Here is a 12,632-nt window from a genome sequence, read left to right on the forward strand (position 1 = left end):
TAAGATTATATTCATCCTTCATCTCCTCCCTCCCTCATTCACTCATCCAGGGGAACTAATGTTTTGTTATACCAGGTACAAGGTTGAGCTAGTATACTAGGCCCTAGGAATGCAAGGGTAAACAAAACAGGTATGGTCCCTGCTCTCCTGTTGGACTCCTGGCCAACAGAGATGGCCAATATTATAAACACAACAAAATTTCAATTATTTCAGTAATGCTAAGTACTAAGATGTTATGAGAACTTATAAATAGGGGGATCTGATCAAGTCAGGGAAATCAGAGGTGTCCCTGAGAAAGGAACCCCTGATCTAAACTCTGCGTTGACAGAAGTAGGCCTTAACCAAAGAAAAAAGGGAGCAAAAGTAATCTATTTAAAAGAACATATCAGCACCCTACAGTGGAAGCACACATGTTGAACATGAAGAACTAAAAGAAACTGAAATGAAGGGGGCTGAATATTGTATATATTGAACCTGGAAAGGAAGACAGGTTTATAGTCACAAAAGGGTTAGAAGCAAGAGACTGATATGACTGAATTTGTGTGTTATAAATATGACTCTGCAATGTGCAGATGGGTTTGAAGGGAAGCCAACATGGTGTGTGAATTAGGAGGCTATCATAGTAGTTCAGGGAAGAGCAAATCATAGGTAAATCCGAGTAGAGACTACAATGGAGGAAAGATAGATAGATAAATAGGTTTAGGTGATGGATTGGTATGGGAGTGTATTATTTATCTATTACTATGTAAAAAAATTACCCTAAAATTTAGTGTACAATAAATACCTCATAATTTCTGTGGGTCAAAAATTAGGATATGACTTAGCTGGATGCCTCTGACTCTGGCTTAGTCATAAGGCTGCAGTGAAAGCACTGACCAGGGATGCATTTACCTCAAGGCTTGACCAGGGAAGGATTCCCTTCTAAACCTAACTCATGTGACTGCTGACAGGCCTAAAGTCTTCACTGACTTTTGGCTGGAGACATCAGTTCCCTGCAACATGGACCTCTCCAGGGGTACTCACAATATTGAAACTTGATTTCTTTGTATAAGGACAGAAGTAGGGAGAAGAACAAGAGCAAGGGAGTAAAAGCAGCTGAGCAAGAAGGAAATCATATCTTTTTGTAACCTACTCTTGGAAATGACCTAACAGCACCATACTATATTCATTAGAGTGAGTCGCTAGGTCCAGTACACTTCCCAGGGGAGATTACACAGAGGACAAACATACCAGAAGATGTGGATCAGTGGAGGCCATCTTGGAGGCTGCTATGCCACAGGAAGAGAGGATACAGGAGGCACTGTGGTATTAGTGAGAGTGGGAAGCATGGAAAAGGCCCAGGTCTGGAGAAGTTTTATTTTGGACATGGTGAATTTGAAAGGACAAGGTTCCTTTAATTCAATCAATAAATATGTGTTTACAAAACACTTATTATGTGCCAAGCACTACTCTAGAAGATGAAATATAATGATGAACATAGAAAAAAATCCTTGCCCTCATCAAATTTACCTTCTAATAACTTAAGACAGATGATAAACATATAAACAAATAAATACAGATAATGATAAGGAGAGAAAGAAAATAACACAGGACAAAGTTGTGAGTTTCTCTTCAGCTTTGTTGTTACAACATGCTTTTCAGTGACCCAGGTAGATTGTTAAAAGCCTTAAGATGTCTCCTGGATTCCCCCTGTACTCACACTGACTTTTTGCTTCTCTTAAGGCACTTATCTAAAACTTCTTTGTATTATAGTGAAAGTCACCATTTGTGTCAGGCCAAAAAATTGGACCTCCTCTCAACCCCCAAGATGCCCACATCTACCCCTTGGAAGGTGTGAATGTTTCCTTATCTGGAAAACAGGTCTTGCAGATGTGACTAAGTTAAGGATCATGCAATAAAGAGATAAACCTGAATTATCCAAGTGAGTCCTAGATGTCATCATAATAGTCCTTGTAAGAGATACTGAGAGAAGATATACACACAAAAAAAGAAAAGGTATTCATTGTGACCATGGAGGCAGAGACCGGAGAGATGCAGTCACAAGTCAAGGAATGCTAAAATCCACAAGACGCTGGAAGAAGCAAGGAGCAGATTGTCCTCTAAAGCTTCCAAAGAGAGTGCTGCCCTATTGACACCTTCATTTTTGGTCTTGTTTTAAGCACCCAATTTTTGGCAACTTGTTATAACTGTCACAGGAAACTAATATGCCCTTCCAATGTTACTCCCTATCACCAGATTCGTGGGATTTATCACAAGTTGTAATTATTTATTTACTCACATGTTTATTGTGTCTCATCCCCTTGAATGTGTAAGCTCCATAGAGATGGGGCCTTTCCTCTATACCTAGTTCTTGGCATAGTGTCTAGCATATATTACAACCATAGGAATCATCTGATAAGTGAATAAATGTCCCCAGTAGATAACAAGTCTTATTAAGACAAGAGACAATGTCTATTGGCCGTAATTCCCAATGCGTCCAGCACAGAATCTAACCAAAGACTTATTGAACTAGGTTTGAGCTCTAGGAATCAGGGATTCTGGACTCTAGATATTTTTACTGCAACATTATGTGGCAGCCTCACCTCTGCCTGTGTACACACCTAGTGTTAGACTTAGTGTGTTGAAACAAGTTTGTTCCTTATCAGTTTTCTTAGACTTGATAAGGAGCAAGTCCAGACAGCATTCATTTTCTCATGCTGTGCATGATTCACAGTGGGTGGCATACTGTAGGGGACACAAATAGTTAAGACTTTTCGGTGAATTAGAGTATCAGGCTTAGTCATAACTAAAAAGTAACATCATGTCCTTGAGTAAATTCCTAATCAATGCTGAAATGAAATATTCTCAACTGAAAGAACACTAATCCTTAACGTCACACAGTTGTAGACCTGTGAAGCACTTGGCCTGTAGTAGGCGCTCCATGAGTGGTACCTGGTTATTAATAACACTATACCAGGAGCTAACTCAGCCTTGAGTACAACATTAGACAAGATCACCAAATCAGCTCCATCACTTATTGGCCATGTGATCTTGGGCAAGCTATTTTACCTTTCTGAGCCAAAGACTGATAATAATAACAACCTTATAAGAGTGGTTCTGACCTAGAAACTAAATGAAATAACTGAATAGTTAAACTTAGGAAAGTGCCTGACTAAATACTGTATGTAGTTATTATTTTGAGCAAAAACCCTTGGCTTTTTAACATGTGCAGTGATTTTGAGTAAAATACTCCTACTTCCTTGGGCCTTCTGAAACAATGAAAGGGGCTAGCAGTCCCTGTAACTGCCTCAATGAGACCAAGTTTGGGAACCTTCGAACCAAAGGCCATGTGAGGGTTCCACAATTCCACGCCTCTTTCCTTCAGCAACCTACCAGTTAACGGTGTTATAAAGGAGACCAAACCGACGCGACAGGTTTTCTAGAAGAGTCCAGCACCTGTGGTAGCTCTTAAACCAGGCTCATTTTAGGCTTTTTCCGTACACACAGGTCACGACCTTACAGAGCGCAAGTCACGGCTTGGGCGGTCCAACAACTCCAAGAGTGTCCCGAGGTTGCCAGGGCAACGTCGACGTCACGGCGGCGTAGTCTCACTTGCCCATAGGCAAGAAGCCCACAGAGCTCAACGCGCAGGCGCCTCGTGGGAGCCAATGGGTGCGGCCCCATAGCTGGCGCCGCTCGGCCCCTCCCTTTTCCGATCGAATTCAGGGGCGGGGCGGCGGCGGGAGCGCGCCCGTCTCTCCCGGGCGAGCGGGCGTTTTTCGGTGGCTTCGTGGTTGGGCTCCCCGTTTCGTAGGTTACGCACACAATCACTCCCCAGGGGACCGCCCGGAGCCCGCCCAGGCAGCTGCGCCATCTCATGCCTGGGCACCCCTGAGGCGGGGGTCGCGATGGTGCGGGGCAGGGGCTCGACGAGGAGCTGACCAGGGGCTGAGAAGAGTCGGGGCCACGCACGAAGCCCTTCCCTTACCCGCGGGTCACGCCACTCCCTGGACGCCCTGAACTCCGTGCCCCCCAAGCCCCGGGCCCCCTGCGGGAATGTTCAAAAATGAGTACCAGGTAACCCGAAACGACTCTCCAACCTGTGTATAGTATTTTCCTCTAGGGTGAGGTAGTTCGCATTCGGGGTGAGGACAAAGCTCCCTTCCCATTCCCCCATAACTGGGTCTTTTTCTGGGTGCGGAGGAAGTACTGGATGAGTGTGGTCTTCACTCCAAAAGAAAAAAGAAGGCAGCCAAGGTTTGGCATGTGATTTGGCTTTTGTTCAGTCGTCAGCTCAAGTTCTTTTCAAGCTGTATGGATTGCCCGTGACTTATTAAAATGCAGATCTTAAACCCCCAACCAGACCTCCTAGACCGGAATCTAAAGGGCAGGGCCCATAAATCTTGAGTTTTACCAAGTGCCTCTCACTATTGATACACACTGGTATCTCACGTAATATAAGTAAAATATATTGCTATAAAAAAGCATATGCCCACTGTGGGAAACTTGTAAAATCAGAGAAAGCAGAAGGAAGGAAGAGGGGAGGAGTATTTTTCGAGGTACAAGGAGTTTTCTTTAAAAAGGGGGGGAAAAACTGCCTCAGATTTAAAATTTTTTTTGATATATGACCTAATTCCAGAAGTTATAGTTATTTATAGTAATTAGTTCCTACACACAGTTTGCACATAATACTGGCTAAGTAAGAAATTAAGTGTCTTAATGTGACGGTGTTAAAACTAAGAAGCCAAAATATCTTTATATTATTGGGAATAATTCAAAGCTGGAAATTCTTTACAAAAATCAGACAGATTTGCTCATCTGCTGCTTATAATTAAAACAGACTATAAAAGAAAAGCATATTTAGTCTTCATTTCAGATTCTCAATTTCTTGCAATTAACTCTTCCTCAGAGATAATCATCTTAATTCTTTTCTTTGATAATTAAAGCTTATGGATATTCAGTTATGTGTTCAGTATTTTTACATAAGCATGGCCCTCCATATTCTCAGGTTTACAATAGGGAACACATGTCTATAGAAATGATTCTCTATTTTTCTTGTACAGATTTTATAGATTTCCAAATTATATTAAATATCTGCAAAGATCTAGGAATGCTCAGAATAAGAATTGTCTCCCATCCCTCACTCTTTCCCAAGCTTTTTTATATTGAATTCGCCCTTTTTTTGAATAATTATTGCTGACACTATTGAGCCCTTGCTATGTACAAGGTATTGTGCTTGATGGTCTATTTACTATCTTGTGTAATCCAACAACCCATTTTACAGATGGAGAATCAAGAAGTTAAATAGCTCTCAAGGTTGGACATTTATTTTTTTTTTTTTAATTTTTTTTTTTCAACGTTTATTTATTTTTGGGACAGAGAGACAGAGCATGAACGGGGGAGGGACAGAGAGAGAGGGAGACACAGAATCGGAAACAGGCTCCAGGCTCTGAGCCATCAGCCCAGAGCCTGACGCGGGGCTCGAACTCACGGACCACGAGATCGTGACCTGGCTGAAGTCGGACGCTTAACCGACTGCGCCACCCAGGCGCCCCAGGGTTGGACATTTAATAAATGCCAAAGCTAGTGTTGGAGCTCTGGTCAGTATGACTGAAAAGCTTGTAGCCACAGATAATTTATCAGAATTTATTAGCCTGGCTCTAGAGTTGAGTTTAAACCCTTTAGTCAGACATGACTAGAATGTTTTGTAAGCATGATTTATACATGGCATGTAAAGGAACCCCACACTGAGAGACTGTAGGGTTTGTATAACATAATTTAATGTATATTGTGCTTTGAAAAAAAATTCCTTAAACCATTTCTCCAAGGTGACCCAAATCAGAATGGTTGTGGCTTAAGTACATTCAGGGTATAATGTAGGAGTTATAACAGTGGTAATGTTTCTTCCCAGATCTACTCAACAGACAGATGCCTGGAACAGCGGTTATAGACTCTGTGGTGGGTGTTATTTCCTCCTTAGCACTGTCTCACTATAATTTAAACATGTTTAATGTTTTTGTTTTCTAGGGAGGTGCATTTGTTGAAATCTTTAGTGCTCAGGGCAAAAATCCTGGAGCAAAATGGAAGATCCTTGGCAGTCCCTCTGTGATTTGGAAAGTAAGTGCTGGAAGCTAGAGCCACCTAAATCCTGGAATGAAATGAGAATGAAGGTTATAACAAAAGGGACTTGATAAGGTTTCAGAACTGTATTTACTGGTTCATTCATGATGCTGTTGGCTGCAGCTCTCCCAGAAACCACTCCTCAGTCCTTTAAGGCTTGGCACAGGGCTCATAACCCTTCACAGTAAGCCAAGTCCTGTTGCTGTTTCAGGTGACTTCAGTGTTTGTGAGGAAAATCTCTCCAAACCTTGTGCTTCCCAATTTCTTGATTTCTTCACTTACAACCTCTTGGGCTCTGTGTCAGCCCCCACTGCCACTGTCACGCCCTGGACCTTATCACTGCAAACTGCAGGGCCTCTTAAATTGGTAAGACATTGAGACATGCCTCTCTGCCCGCAAGCTTCAGTTCTTAAGGCTGTTTGCTCAGTTACTCACTGTATTTGTTCTTCAATCTAATTGAGACCTTTAGGCCACTGGCCTTTCTACTTCCCCTGTGCTTAGTTTTATTTAGGCTTGTACGTTCTCTGTTTTCACTTCCTTTCCTCTCTAGCCCAAAATCCACAGTCTGTAATTTCAGTCACTTCCTGGGCAAAACCTTGAATGCCCTTGCTTTTTGTTCTTTCATAGTGTTTGCCTAACGAAGGCTAACCGTCTTGAAATCCCCAGTCATTTATCTTTTCTTAGCTGGTTTTGGGGCTCCTCAATAACTTTGGAGAAAATATCTATAGCCTCTTAGATTAATAATACTATAAATTCAACGTGAACAGCCTGGAAAGTTCTCTTTTTATGTTCTCTTAGTCTTTACAATGATGATTATTATTATGTTTAATGTGTATTTATTTTTGAGAAAGAGACAGAGCACAAGCAGGGGAAGGGCAGAGAGAGAGGGAGACACAGAATCCGAAGCAGGCTCCAGGCTCTTAGCTGTCAGCACAGAGTCTGATGCAGGGCTCGAACCCCCAGACCCCGAGATCCATGACCTGAGCCGAAGTCGGATGCTCAACCAACTGAGCCACCCAGGTGCCCCTAAAATGATTATTTCTTCATTATCTTCAGGGTTTCAACCACCGATTCTCCCTACCCCCTACTTCCGAACCTATAACCAGGACAGGCCCTCTTCAATGACTCACCAGAAGACCTCACACCCCATTTCACAGGGCAAACTGATGCCATCAGATAGAAACTATCTCAGCTTGCTGCCACCAGATCTAAAAACCTATATCCATCCTTATCCTTTTCTCTTTCTCTTCTCTCCTATACAACTAAAGAGAAGAATATCTTTCTGTGGGCCTTGTTCTATGGAAAACTCTTTAAAGCTACTGTTAACTGAGTGCTTACTGTTTGCCAAGTCCAGCATTAAGCATGTTATATGTATCTATACGGTAGTCTTGTGAGATAGGTACTTTATGCCAATTTTCTGGATGCTAAAACTGAGGCCGTAGAGAGAGTAAGCAACTTGCTTAAAATCCTACAGCTCTGAACTGTGAATGAGAGTTAAAAGATGCTCTGATGGTATAGAGCAGGGAGTGTAGGAAAGGCTTCCCCAAGGAAATGACATTGGATCTCTGAGAGCTAACTATATACTGTGTGAGGCTGGTAGAGAGAAGAGTGTTTCAAGTAAAGGGAAAAGCACATACCAACTCCTTGTGCAGGAGAGAGCTTAGAATTTTTAAGAGATTGCAAGAAGGCCACTAAGGCCAGGATTGAAAAAGAGAGAGAGAGAGAAAGATTGAGGTTTGAAAAACCGGGCAGCGACCAGACCACGTGGTGGGTTATGGACTGTGTTGATGATTTGGGTAAGCTGTTGAAAGGTTTTAAGTATATGCCTAACTTGTGTATAGATGAAATAAATAATACACTCAGTCTATGTGTGTTCATTTCAAATATGTGAGAGATGCTATTGTGATGGATACAGTACAGATTTATTTTAATGTTATTTAATTCTTAGCAGCCATTAGTTACAATGCATTTCTTAACACATAATGGAAGATTGGTAGGATCTGTGAAATATTATAACAGGTATTTATACTCAGATTTCAAATTTGCTTCAAAAAAATAGAAAAAAATTTCTATTCCCACTTTAAGTCATGTAAATTGGACTGTCACATATAAGGGGGCTTTTTATTTTCAGGTTTTGTTTTGTTTATGTTTCTCCTACATTAGATTTTTTTTAAGTTACCTTAATTGTTAACACTTTACTTTGTGCTGATTTTAAGTAGGTGATACATAGAACTTCACATTAGGGCACTAGTAAAATAAGGCAATAATTAATTCTGTATGAGCCATGGCCAGGCACCAAGGAACTTATGGACTGGATACAGTTTAGGTTAGATGATTTTTTTTAATGTTTATTTATTTTTGAGAGACAGCACAAGTGGGTGAGGAGCAGAGAGAGAGGGAGACACAGAATCTAAAGCAGGCTCCAGGCTCTGAGCTGTCAGCGCAGAGCCTGACACGGGGTTCAAACTCGTGAAACACAAGATGGTGACCTGAGATGAAATCTGACACTCAACCGACTGAGCCACCCAGGCACCCGTAGATGATTTTTTTGTACTGTAACACAGAGTGATGTTCAGCCTGTGCCATTAGAAATACATAAATAAAGTGAGAGGAAGAGTAAGCTCTGGAAACTAAATTAGTAGCGGGAATCCCTGAAACTGGGGAACTTCTTACAGTTTGGGAGGAAGAGTTTCTTGATACAAGAGGATTTGTCAAGTGACATAGTGTGGCTTCTGTAGTCCAGTTCCCAGCACATTTCAGGGTGAAAGTATCATCAAGGCCTGAGCCTACTTTTAAGTCATTTGACTCTGGGACTTTTTTTTCTGTGGGTTTGCAGCTCCAATTTTATAATAGAAGCCAAATACCATTATTTATATTTTTGTTCTACAGGAGTTTGATAAAGAAGCCAAAAGCTTTGTGTTTGTCCTGGAAGGCAGCAGCCAAACAAACAAAATCCAGTTACCAAAGGAGAATAAGCAAATCCGTAAGTAAGATTTTTAATATTAGAGCTTAACGTTTGATTCTTAAAGTTACACTTTTAGGTCTACTACACAGGCATTAGTTTGATTTTTACTGGCATCTGTTTACTTAAAGTGATAGGCTTGTTTTTAATTTAGGAAGTAACCTTTGCCAGGCTTTATATAATGTGTATTGAATATATATAAATATTATATAAATACATATATTCTGTTTCAATGTTAGTTTGAAATCTGGAAGTATTTTTAAGAAGATTTAGAAGATTATTTGATAGCCATTGATTATCATAGTACTGATAGTTATTGAGTAATTAGTATGTGCCTATGATTTCCCTAGCATTTCACATTTATTAACTCTCTTAATCCTGACAGTGGTTCTTTTACAATGAACACACTGAGGTTGGCTCCTCACCAAGAAATCAGAGAGTTAAGGGTAAGCTTTGAAATAAACCCAGGAGTTCTAAATGATAGGAATGAATTAATGAGAAAAAGTTGTGTAAGAAACTATAGAAGGCATTACTTAATGACACATCAACTTGTAATACCATTAGGAATATTAATATTTAATATGTTTAGATATAAATGTGTTTCAACAAAAGCCCAAAGAGTAGATTTTCAATTCTTACATTGGAAATTCGGATCAGCATTTTAAAGCAGAAGGAACCTTGAGAGATCACCTGAATTTACGATCAGAAGCCCAGTTATTGGCAGAACCAAGGTTAAAATTCAGGACTCTATCACCTATCAAATTGGGCTTTGAGTAAACTGATGGCAATGTAAGAAATATAGTTTTTCAAAATGATTAATCAGATTTTCATCAACTTTATGCTATGTATTTATTAACTATAGATTTCAGGTGGTTTATTAAGTATAAGCAGCCAGTTTTTTTTTTATGTTAATCATTTACTTATCTGTTCCTTTATCAATTAAGAACATTGATTGAGGGGCACTTGGATGGCCCAGTCAGTTGAATGTCCAGCTGTTGATTTTGGCTTAGGTCTTAATCCCAGGGTCATGGGATCAAGTGCCCCTGTGTGGCTCCACGCTGAGCACGGAGCCTGCTTATGATTCTCTCTTCTCTCCCTCTTCCCTTCTCCCCTACTTGCACTCTCTCTCTCAAAAAAAAGAAAAAAGTTATGAAAAGATCTGTTCTTGGTACTGGATTTTCTCCTTTTGATTTAGCTTCGCAAACTTTCACAGGCTCTGCTTTAGCTACCACTTCAAGCTACTGCATGTATATTTTAGGTTTCTAACACATAAACCAAATCATAGAAATTGTAGATGGAAGGTGATTAATTTTAAAATGGTTTGCCAGTGTTTCTTTCTAAAATAAGAAACAGAACCTGAAAGAGAAGGGATAATCTTTTTGAAATAATTTTAATTAGCTACCATTTTAAAATTATGATTTCCTCATAGTTCCTGTTTTTTTTAAACAGTAGAGTTTTTTTTTTAATTATTTCCTCAAAAATGTATATGCTTATAAATGAGGTGAACTAAGTAAGGTGAGCCAGAGAAATAAATATGCCTGAAACTGTAGGTTATTCTTACTACAGGAGACATGGTCCATCTCTTTTTTAAGGACATTGACTTTGTGAGATGGATATATCTGATTTGCGGGAACATGACTTTGTTCTAAACCAAGGTCTCTTGTTGGCCTATACTTCTGTGTAATGCCCTTAGCATCTGTGCACATAATCATGTTATCAATAAAATCAAATCACTTCTGGTAACCTTTCTCAGTTGGATCTGAGAAAGATTTCTCCTCTACCAGAGGCTCAGTGACTAAAGACAAGCTCCCTTTACCTACATTTATGTAAGTTTTTTTTTTTTTTTAGAAATAAAACAAATTTAACGTGTTATAATTGCTTTTTAAAAGGAAAAATGATAGTTTTAATTGGAAGAAACAGAAGACTCTTTTAATGTATTTCTTGTACAATGCCCTGCAATTAAAAATTAATCTGACTCTTCTGTAGCATGTGTGGTAGTATAACAAATGGAACAGTTTACAGAGTCTGCCTTGTACTAATGCCTTTAAGATTAATTATTTGTAATTTTTGATAACAGAACTTTATAGCTATTTTTACTAGTATAAAATGACCTTCTAAGTGAAGCTGTTGTTAAACTTAAATGGTGTGTCTTGAATGGAGAATTAGCTTTCAATTAACATTTCTAAATTTAATTCAGTTACCATTGTATACTCCTATTTTAAGAGTAAACATCCACTTTATTTATGCAAACTTGACATTAGGTACCCCATATGTGTTTCCTACTATATTAGGTACTTAGGAAAAAAGTTTAATGATGAAAGTAAGTATGTTTAACTTTTCATTATTTTTATTTTTTTGAGAGAAAGCACATGTGAGAGAGGGTAGCAGAGGAGGGACAGAGGAAGAGGGAGAGAGAGAATCTTAAGCTCCACGCCCAATGCGGAGCCCAAAGTGGGACTCAATCTCATGACCATAAGGTCATAACCTGAGCCGAAATCAAGAGTTGGACTCTTAACTGACCGAGCCACCCAGACGCCCCTAACTTTTCATTTTAAGTAATGATATTTCTGAATTATATTTGAGCATCTCTGAATGCCAGAGTTTTGCTTGTTTTTTACTTAACATCTTATCAAATAAAGGGAAATGTGATATTAATGATCAGATTATACACTTCTCCAGTGCACGAATCTTGCACCATCTCTTCGTACGCCTGACTTAGCATATCATATATAGTTGGTGCTTGTTAAGTTTGTTAAATAGTCCACATTAAGAAACTGTAACAATTTGGGTCATAATATCTGATTATAGCCAGTTCGCCTTCCTAACCAGACTTAAGTAAATGATTAAATAAATAATTCCATGCTACTCTTCATCCTGGATCACGCTATGGAGCTGCCCCTATGAGAAGCAGCTCTGTCACGTGCGGACATGTGGATGGTCTGTCCCAGGACTTATCATTTGGATGGTCTGTCCTAGGACTTTCTGTTTAAGGCTTTTGTTTGAAATTACTGTTTTCTTTGCCAGTGGCATCTGGATCCAATGGTGTGTCTTTTGGGATCAGCATCCCTGAAGCCTTGTGTTTATCTGAGTTTCAGCTGCTCTGGAGGATGAGGTCATCTTTATGAGGTTTCCCCCCAGGCCTCCCCCCAACTCCCATTTTGGTATTCTTTCTAAAATAAATGTCATTATGACTTCCTCTGTTTAAAACCCTTCAGTGGGCTTGACCTCACCACTCTACTGAGAATGCTCTTGTCAAGGTCACTAGTGATCTCTCTATTCCTGAATCCAGTGGCTCATTCTCAGCCCTCATCTTGCTTAACATATCAACACCATTTGATAAAGTTGACACCCTTTTCTTCATTCATCTTCCAGGATGCCCATCCTCCTAGTTCCCTTTCTACTTCACTGGTCTTCCTTTTTAGTTTCCTTTCATGGTTCTTCCTCTTCTCCTCAACCCAGCTTAATGTTGCAGTGCCTGTGGACCTGACCCTTTACCCTCTTTCTGCATTTCCTCCCTTGGTTATCGGTGCTAGTCTCATGGTTTTAAATGCCATCTCTGTCTTACTCCAGC

General features: G+C 39.9%; 1 protein-coding gene across 17 annotated transcripts in view; it reads left to right on the top strand.

Moving 5' to 3' along the window:
• Window positions 1–3,636: 3,636 nt before the first annotated feature.
• The window catches only part of CFAP20DC (CFAP20 domain containing), a 240,243-nt gene continuing 231,247 nt past the window's right edge, over window positions 3,637–12,632 (top strand). For 6 of the 17 annotated variants that reach the window (XM_058726354.1, XM_058726359.1, XM_058726346.1 and 3 more), the window contains exons 1-3: window positions 3,642–4,056; window positions 6,007–6,096; window positions 8,989–9,082. In XM_058726354.1, coding sequence (XP_058582337.1) covers window positions 4,036–4,056; window positions 6,007–6,096; window positions 8,989–9,082 — 205 coding nt within the window. In that variant the 5' untranslated portion in view covers window positions 3,642–4,035. Of the gene's footprint in view, window positions 4,057–6,006; window positions 6,097–8,988; window positions 9,083–9,446; window positions 9,508–12,632 lie in introns of those variants that run through there. The other 11 variants (XM_058726345.1, XM_058726347.1, XM_058726360.1 and 8 more) reach the window with 6 other exon arrangements.

The sequence above is a fragment of the Neofelis nebulosa genome, chromosome 4 (assembly GCF_028018385.1).
Source record: "Neofelis nebulosa isolate mNeoNeb1 chromosome 4, mNeoNeb1.pri, whole genome shotgun sequence".
Taxonomy (NCBI): Eukaryota; Metazoa; Chordata; class Mammalia; order Carnivora; family Felidae; genus Neofelis; species Neofelis nebulosa.